This window comes from Narcine bancroftii, chromosome 1 (genome assembly GCF_036971445.1).
Source record: "Narcine bancroftii isolate sNarBan1 chromosome 1, sNarBan1.hap1, whole genome shotgun sequence".
NCBI classification, from domain to species: Eukaryota; Metazoa; Chordata; class Chondrichthyes; order Torpediniformes; family Narcinidae; genus Narcine; species Narcine bancroftii.
This window is the reverse complement of record NC_091469.1, coordinates 152514768-152524555: the sequence shown is the minus strand read 5'-3', so window position 1 is coordinate 152524555 and position 9788 is coordinate 152514768. Positions and strand designations below refer to the sequence as shown.

General features: G+C 47.7%; 1 protein-coding gene across 1 annotated transcript in view; it reads left to right on the top strand.

Moving 5' to 3' along the window:
- Positions 1-1218: 1218 nt before the first annotated feature.
- The window catches only part of nop14 (NOP14 nucleolar protein homolog (yeast)), an 89885-nt gene continuing 81315 nt past the window's right edge, over positions 1219-9788 (top strand). The window contains exons 1-4 of the mRNA XM_069942000.1: positions 1219-1432; positions 4420-4610; positions 8571-8705; positions 9181-9322. Of these exons, the coding sequence (XP_069798101.1) occupies positions 4431-4610; positions 8571-8705; positions 9181-9322 (457 nt within the window). The 5' untranslated portion in view covers positions 1219-1432; positions 4420-4430. The remainder of the gene's footprint in view (positions 1433-4419; positions 4611-8570; positions 8706-9180; positions 9323-9788) is intronic.

Below are 9788 nucleotides of genomic sequence, written 5' to 3'. Positions count from 1 at the left end.
TCTGCCAAACCCATCCAGGGGGCAGAAGAATGTAAGGGGGAGGGTATTCTGATACTGAAATTTACTGTATAAAAGTTGGGTGAGCCCCAGTGTATGTGTGTATTCCCAGGGTAAGGGGAAGCACCCAACTTTGCATTGTTGTTATAATAAATGTTCTTTGTTCTCAATATTTGTCTCGAGCAATTTCTTTAAAGGTAAAATCTGTTTCTAACAAGGCCATTTTGGCCCAATTTATACCCAATTAATCTACACTCCTAGTATGTTTTGAACAGTGGGAGGAAACCAGAGCCCTCGGAGGAAACCCACGCAGACTCTGGGAGAACGTACAAACTCCTTACAGACAGCATGGGTTTTGAACCCCAGTCCTGAATGCTGGCGCTGTAAAGGCATTGCGCTAACCACTACACCATCCGTGCCTTCTTCAGTGTTGTTCCTCCAATTTGTGGGTGGTCTCAGTCTGGCAGTGCACGAAACCATTGGCAGACATGCCAACAAGCGAATAGGTGGGAAATTGAAAAGAGTAGCCTCTGGGAGATGCACCCCGTGGCGCCTGCCTGGTTTTTACTCACACCTTGAAGAAGGGCTCAGGTTTGAAACAGTGACCATCGCAGCAGACCAGTGAGGGGCTCTGTGGCTAAAGAACACACAAGCTGTCTGAAGGGCTGACAACAGGCTACCGGCCGCTGGAGACTGGCTGATGGGGTACCAGGTATTGGAACAGGGATGCAAGAGGATGCCGAAGGTTTCCTGATCATGGAGGAAGTGTGCATCTGGTGCTCAGATTTAGTGGTTTTGGATTGGACTCTGTGCGGCTGCGGGAGGCGAATGCACGGACACTCAGTGACTGAGGCAACTCTCCTTTGAATCTCTTTCTCTGAACGTGAGGGGCGGCTTCAGGCTGATGGTGAATCTGTCTGCTTTGCAGCAGACGAAAGCCAATTACATGTAATATTACATCTGTTTTATGACATGTCAATGAAGGAATCTTGTAATTCTTGCACAAATTTTATGAGTAACGTTTATGTTGAAATAAAACTATGCATTGCTTGTAATATTCTCCTCTTCTGGCAGCAGCCATTGTTTCATAGCCAGATTCTGCAGCAACCAAGGTTGGATTTGAGACAAATTGCCCCTCCCAGCTGCCCAGGAAGTTCCGCTTGACCCGAACAAAGGAGGAGGAAGTTCTGCTTGCCCCCATCAAAGATGGCGGAGCTCCAACGCCAAAGGCAGCCCCGCTTGCCCCCATCAAAGGTGGCGGAACCCCAGCTCTCCAGGAAGTTCATCTCTGCCCCTTACAAAAGCAGCGGAGCTCCAGCGGTCGGGAACCCGGAAGCGGAAGTTAAGGATCGCGAGAGCGTGTGTGGTTTGTGTCTTGGGGGGACAGCGCATGGACTCGGAGCGGCGGATTCTTCTCCATGGTAACCCGGTGACGGTGAGCGGCGGCGCTGCCTGCGGCCTAGTACCGGAGGGGAGCGATGTCCTTGTCCCGAGCTGGGCATGAGTCCCTCTCGGCCCCGGCGCCCCCCTCCCCCAGGGCCCCGGCGTCCCCCTCCCCCAGGGCCCCGGCGTCCCCCTCCCCCAGGGTCCCGGCGCCCCCCTCCCCCAGGGCCCCGGCGCCCCCCTCCCCCAGGGCCCCGGCGCCCCCCTCCCCCAGGGCCCCGGCGCCCCCCTCCCCCAGGGCCCCGGCGCCCCCCTCCCCCAGGGCCCCGGCGCCCCCCTCCCCCAGGGCCCCCCAGGGCCCCGGCGCCCCCAGGGCCCCCCTCCCCCAGGCTCCCCCATCCCTCTGCCTTCCCCACCACTGTCAGCTCCTGACCTGTCCTCCCCACCTTCTCTTGTGTACAGTGTTTCTGGGCCCTCTTCAGGTGTGCCAGGAGAATAGCCCCTGCGGCCCAGCTAGTCCATGGAGTTCTGGGCTAGCCTATGCGCCTGCTTTTAGTCCTCTTGCCTTCCTATTGATGTGTCCTGACCCTTGGGCTTTACCCCTGATTGTTCCTTCAATTGGGGGGGCCATTCATCCCTTCCAGCCTTGTCTGCCAACAGAATCGTGGCTGATCCTCCACCCCAGCATCGCACCTCTCCTCTCTCCCCACGCTCGTGGCCTGGGGATTAATCAACCTCTCTCTAAAGCTGGTTTCAGGTGGCCAGAATATCCCCAATGTAAAGCCGCCTAAAATACCCAAATGTGGCTATGGGAGGCCACCTGAAAGCGGAGAACGCTGACCCGAGGAGTACTTCCCCAATCCTCCTCGGTTAAGTATATTCTCCCCCTCGGCACTTGAAAGCCGGCCGGACTATGGCCACAGTCAACAGGAGCCGGCTTTTGCTCCATGGCACCTCTCCCCACTGCTGACCTTTCAGGTGCCAGAACAGTACCTTCAGCGCTGCCACCTGAATGTTGCTTCGCATGCACCCGCAGCCGAGTGCGGAGATGCATTCTCCCAGCTATTCCACCTGAAAGCGGCTTAAGACATTCCTAGCTTTCACCAGTTTCCTCTGGCGGAGAATTCTGCCTGTTCAACACCCTGTGGGTGTGGGAATATCTCTTTACTTTCAAAAACCGGAAATGCAGCATCCAAGGCTTTTGAAAATCAGTCGGCTCTGAGAAAAGGTTTATTGCTTGTCTCTCCCTGTGGATGTGACCTGATCCACTGAGTAACTCCAGCATTATCTGCTTTTACTGGACAGATGAATAAATAGGGACGGTTTTGGGGAGAGGGGTTATGAGCAAAATGCAGCCAAACTTGGCTCGACAACTTGGGCAACAAGGAGATGTTGAACAAAAGGCTATCATAACTCTTGTCTCCATACAAGTTTTGGAATAGTCACAGGGAGATATAGCACAGAACCAGGCCCTCCAGCCCACAGATTTTATTAACCACCCAACATGAATCATATTTTTTGTTCTCCCCAAATTCTCACCTAAACACTCAGCAAATTAACCAGCATTTTTGGGTTGTGAGAGGGAACAGGAGCACCTGCAGGAAATAGGGGGAATGCGCAAACTCCTCCGAGATCAGGATTGAACCCTGGGTCGCTTGCATCAAGACAGCTACTAACTCTTATCACTGTGTCTCCAACATCTTCTCAACCACTGACAGGCTAACCGGTCTATAATTTCCTTTCTGATGCCTCCCTCCCTGTTTGAATAGTGGGGTGACATTTGCGAGAAGGGATGGAGGGCACAGCAGCAAGCAGGGGGAGGAGGGATGGCTGAATAGAGAGGGAAGGGTCTGGAGAGCCGAGGGAAAGAAGACAGGGGGAAGGGAGGGAGAATGGAGAGTAGGTTGGCAGAAACCAGAGAAGTCGATGTTAATGCCATTTGGCTGGAGGGTGTCCAGACAGAAATCAGGTGTTCCTCCAATTTACGGGTGGTCTTGGTGGAATAATACATGAAACCATGGACAGATGTGAGTATGGCAGTGGGACACAGAACTGAAATGGTTGGCCACTGGGAGATCCCTATCACTAATGCGGACAGAAGGTGCTCGGCGAAGTGACCTCCCAGGGTGTGCCCAGTCTCTCCAATGTAGAAGAGTCCATAAAGAGAACACCAGATGCTGGAGATAATTCCTGCGGTTACATAGTGAAGTTTTGCTTCACTTGAAATATGTTTGGGGCCCTGAATGGTGGTGAGGGAGGATGCGTGGGCACAAGTGTGGCACTTCCTACGGCCACAGGGGAAGGTTCCGGGAGGCCGATTCTTGGGGAGGAATAAGCACACAAGGAAGATCCCCACAGAAGGCAGAGAAATAAGGAAAGAGGAAGATGTGTCTGGATCATGTCTGTAAGTGGCAGAAATTCTGGATGATTATATGTTGGAGGCAGAGGCTGGTGGGTTGGTAGGTGAGGACAAGGGGAGTCCTGTGTTGGTTGCACCTTGGGGCAGAGGGGGCCAGGGTAGATGAGCGAGAAATGGAGGAGATGTGGGTGAGGACTGAGTTGCTGGTGGAGGGAAAGCCATGTTTGTGGAAGAAAGTGGACATTTCAGATGATCTGGATTGGAAGATTCATCTTGGGAACAGATATGAAGGAGAAATTAAGAGAAGAGAATGGAATCCTTGCAGGGGACTGGGTGTGAGGGAGTGTACTCCAGGTAGTTGTGGGAGTTGGTGGGTTTGTATATTATGTCGGTGGAAAGCTTGTCTCTTGAGATGGACGCAAAGAGATCCGGAATGAGCCCATGCCTTCCCCAAATACACCAATTAATCTATGACCCCTATATGCTTTAGTGGGGAGGAAACCGGTGCAGACACAAACTCCTTTCAGACAGCGCTGGATTTGAATCTGCTGGTGATACAACAGCATTGGACTAACCACTACATTAGTTGTGCTGCCTCAAATCTTGGGTTCAGGCACTGAGAAGCTGAATATGAAAGCAAACATATGTGTTGCAATGGGTTCTTTTTTGCATTTACTCAGAGCTGTGAAACATGGGGAAAGTCCAGAAGAAAACTGCTTCGGATAAAATCCGAAAGAAGAAATCCACACAAGATATCAAGTTGAATCCGTTTGAGGTGAAAATAAACAAACAGAAGTTCTCTGTCTTTGGCCGAAAGAGAAACCGTGAACGTGGTCTGCCTGGAGTTTCTCGATCCAAGTCCATTAAAAGAGTAAGTGTTTCTAATTTTAGACAAGCTCATTCTGGAGCACGGATGTTTGATCCATTGTGCCTGAGTTGGCTCTTCGTGGGAGCTGTCTGATCAGTTGCTGCTCCATGCTCCTTTCCTGCATTCTTGCAAATTGGTAAATAATCCACTTGTCACCGTCAGAATTTTACAGCAAGGAAGCAAGCCCTTCGTCCCAATATCCACACTGACCAAATTGGCCATTAAAGCTCATCCTGTTGGTCTGTGTTAGCCCTTATCCCTCCAAACTTTCTTGTGTTTTAACATAATTAGGAGCAGGAGTTGGCCATCTGGCCCTTCGAGTCTGCTCATGGCTGATCTGGCCATGGACTCAGCTCCACCTGTCTCCTTTTACCACGTGACCATTAGACAAACAGCATGGTAACAGACCTTTTCGGCCCACAAAGCCCGTGTCGCCCAATTTATCTATAACCCTTGGTATGTTTGAACGGTGGGAGGAAACTGGAGCCCCCGTGGAAAACCCACACAGACACGGGGAGAACGTACAAACTCCTTACAGAGTGCAGGAATCAAACCCCAGTTGCTGGCACTAGGGTAATATCGTTGCACTAACCTCTACGTTAACTGTGCCGCCCTCTATTCTTCAAAAGCCTATCGTTTTTTTGAATTTTTTTATTTTCAAAGACTTACACAAATCCAAACAAACAAACAATACAATCTCTGTCAACAATGGTACATAACATTCAGAGCCTGTCTCCCACCCCCCCACCCCCCCTGCCAACACCTTCCCCTGTGGCTGTAGGAAGTACCATACCTGCGCACACATGTGCTCCTTCACCACCATTTGGGGCTGCATACAGACCTCTCAAGTGAAGCAACACTTCGCTTGTGAATTCGTGGGAGTCATCTACTGCATCCAGTGCTCTTTTTGTGGTGGTCTGTAACATCGGAGAGACTGGGTACAGACTGAGAGATCGCTTCGCTGAGCACTTTCGCTCTGTTCACCTCAGTGACAGGGATCTGCCAGCGGCCAACCACTTTAATTCTGTGGCCTGCTCATCCTCCTGAGAGGATCTGGGGAACGTTCTGAAAAAAATTACAAAGGTGGATTTCCACAGGATCCAGGATTGTACCTTATGGGAAACATCATGGACGTGGGCTTTAAACTGTCCAAGTACCAAATTCTGTTTGTGAAGGTCGCCTTGGCAGTAGCCAGGAAATGTATAGTGGTCATGTGGAAGTCCGACTCCCAACTAAATAGTACACAATGGAGTACGAAATGCAGAATTGTATTCTCTGGAGAAAATCACATACAATTTAAGGAGGAAATATGACCCATTAGTTGGGGTATGGCAGCCTTATCTGCAGCAGATAGGTACGCAGATATAGTTACACCTCTTCCAAATAGAAGAAAGGTAGAAATCCGTGCTAATAGTAAAATGATTGAGATAAATGAAGTGGGTCGTGACGACCTGCTCTTGTTTTGTCTTTTTCATTTTACTTTGTTAGTTTGCTTTTATATTTGGTTCCTTTAAGGGTCTGTGACTCTATAGATTTTTTTTTGTTTAATGTAAATAATCTCTTCCTTGTGATATTAGGGTATGGAAGGGAGAGGAATGAGCGGTGGCGGGGGTTAGGGAAAAGGCTCTGAATATAATATATCATTGTTGAGTAAGATTGTGTTCTGGATTTGTATGAGTCTTTGAAAATCAAAAATAAAATATTTTTAAAAAAAATTCTGTGCCCATAATCACATGTCTGTCCTTGTACTATCCCACCAAGACCACCCATCAATTGGAGAAACAACACCTGATTTTCTGTCTGGGCCCTCTCCAGCCACATGGCATTAATATCGACTTTTCCGGTTTCTGCTCGCCTGCTGTCTGTTCTCCTTCTTGTCTTCTTTCCTCCAGTTCTCCACCTCTTTCATGCACAGAGCCAATCCTCCTCCTCCTACTTGCTGGTGTGCCCCCTCTCCCTTATCCACCTATTACGTCCCACCTTTGGGAATGTGCTCTTCCCCCACCCTGCCCCTGCCCACCATTTTGTTTGGGCATCTGCCAAAATTTTGTCACACCTTGATGAAGGGCTCAAGCGAAACATTGGTTATGTATCTTTATCTTTGCTACATAAAGTACGCTGACCTGATGAGTTTCTCCAGCATGTGTTTTTACTTCAACCAGTGTCTGCAGTGTTTTACTTCTAACATAGTCTTTTATTTGTTTAATTTTTGCTTAACTGATGTGTACAATTAACATGAACTGAAATGTTTAGGACAGCCAGGACAGACATTTATAGCAGCAAATCACAGACAACGTTGTTCCTGAGTGGTGCAGTTTGCTTTCTGAGTATCAGTGAAACACAGAAGTCTGCAGTTGCAAAAATGCTGGAGGGACTTTGCAGGTTTCGCAGTGTCCATGGGAGGTAAAGGTATACAACCAACATTTCGGCCCTGAGTCCTTCTTCAAGGAGGGGGGAAGCGCACAGACACGGGGAGAACGTACAAACTCCTTACAGACAGCGTGGGATTTGAACCACAGTCCCGATCGCTGGCGCTGTAACAGCATTGCACTAACTGCTACACCAACTGTGCTGCTCATAAGAGCTAGAGAAGCACAAGAAAGTCCCTTCAGAGACACTGAGTGTCCGTGGATTTGCTTCCAGCACTCCCGCAGTAGCATAGACTCCAGTTCAAACCATCGGCAACCCAAGCTCCAGATCCAAACCTCCGATATGATAAGTAAGCCTTCAGCGTCCGAGGCCCTTTGGAATCCCTTGCTCTCAGCACCCTCTTGATTCCTGGTGCCAATATCTTGTTCCCTTGAGTCAAGGTGGTTGGTGTGTGGAATGAGCTGCCAGATGAAGTGGTAAAAGCAGGGACATGTGTAACATTCAAAACACATTTAGACAAGTGCGTTGACAGGAAAGATTTGGAGGAATTTTAAAAAAAATTAAAATTAAACATTAACATTTTAAAAGAATTAAACAAAAAATTACATTTAAATTTGGACATGCAGCACAGTAGCATGCCATTTTGGCCCACAAGCCCATGCTATCCAATTTACACTCAATCAACCTACACCCCCCAGCATATTTCAAACAGTGGGAGGAAACTGGAGCCCCTGAGGAAAACCCACCCAGACATGGGGAGAATGTACCAACTCCTTACAGAGAGTACAGGATTTGATCCCCGGTCCCAATCGCTAGTGCTGTAAAGGTGTTGCGCTAACCACTACGTATCAAATGTAGGCAAATGGGCCATGCTTGTTCCATGTGAATAATTTGGCTAAAGGCCTTATTTTTGTTACTTTTATCCAAAAAATCTATTCTTCATGCAGGTGCAAAAGGCTGCACATGGTAGAATCTGGAGAGATTTAAAAAAAAAAATAACACATTGCAGGAGGAACTCAGCAAGTCAGGTAGCATCTGTGAGGGGAAAGAGACAGAAGTTTCTGGTCAAGATCTTCTGTAGTCCACAAATGTCACCGATTGCTTTCTCTCCACAGTCGCTGCCTGATCCGCCAAGTTCCTCCAACAGTTGGTTTTTTGTTCGTTATTCTGCATGTTCTAATTCTTCATTAAATCAAATGGTGAACCAGAAAGCTGACTGTGGGATCAGAGAGCACCGAGGAGGTGTCTGGGTAATCTTAATTCTGCTGCCATTTTCCTGCGTGCAGCATCTGGTTAAAGATTTGGGTTTATTCAAACTGGATATAAGTAAACAGCTGAATATTGTGATGGATTTAGACAGGGAAGTCTGCAGTAGCTGTGATTATAGTGGAATACTACAGAGCTGGATAAACTCAGCAGGACCTGTAGCATTCACAGTAACCAACATTTGGACCCGAAATGTTGGTTACCCTTTGCTTCCTTTTGATGCTGTGTGATCTCCTGAGCTTCTCCAGCACTTCTGTATATCCCTGAACATTGCTCTATCTATTTTTACTGGCAGAATGTTTCATTTACTATTCCCATTACCCACAGCGCACAGAGACTTTGCTAAAAGAGTACCGGAACAAGGGGAAGGCAAATACATTTATTGACAAAAGGTTCGGTGAATACGACACAAAGTTAACGGAAGATGAGAAGATGGCAAAGAGATTCTCTCTGGAGCAACAGGTAAAACTCTTTTAAACAAAGAAAATAATATGGTTTGGTGAAGGTGGTTTACATCCTATCCCCATGGTCACCCTGGTTTCAGCCTCCCCCCCCCCCCCCCCCCACCTCCCACACCTTCATTCAGCTTTTCTCTCCTCTTCAGTTCCAACAAAGGATCTGTGACTTGAAATGTTGACTCAGCTTCTCTTCCCACAGGTGCAGCCTGACCCTCTGAGAACTTCCAGCAGTTTGTTTCTCTTTGTCCTCCTTTAGACTGGCCTGGAGAACAAGAGCAGCGTCAGTGGAACCATAGAACCATGCAGCGCAGGAACAGGCCCTTCTAGTCTGTGCCAAACTGTGGTTCTGCCTAGTTCCGATGCTTGGATTTTGTTAACCTGTCTTGGTATTTTGAATGGTTTGTGAATCTCCAATCCTAGATCCATCCCTTGCACCTCAATCCTCTTTAGATTCTTATCTGCTGTTCTTGACATTCCAGCGCATCTACACAAAGAAGAGCATCTACAACCTGAACGAGGATGAAGAGCTCACCCATTATGGGCAATCTTTGGCTGACATTGAGAGCTTCAACAACAGGCCAGACAGTGACAGTGATACAGAAGAAAAGGGCAAGCTGTCTGGTGAGTAAGGGGAATGACATTGAATCTTAATCAGTTGTGCTCCTTCTATTTTTTTTTTTTTTTTTTTAATTTTTTTTATTTTTCACACCATAAATCACATTAGCCATGATATACACTATTTCTTTTTCACACATATACAGTGACTTTTTCTTCCCCCCACCCTTTCCTCCCAAACCAACCCCCATCCCCCCCTCTCATCCATTTTAGGTATACAATCTAGGTTGCATTAAGCCAGTCAGACAATGTTGTCATTCAACAAAATTACACCAGAAATTCTACTGAGTCCATTCTTTTCTTTCCTTCTCCTTCCATCAACTTAGGTAATGTTTGACCCCGGTAGGTTTTCGCTATTGTATTTAATGTAAGGCTCCTATACTTGTTCGAATATTTCAATATTATTTCTTAACCAATATGTTATTTTTTTCTTATGGAATACATTTATTCATTTAAATTTGGTAGTTTCTTC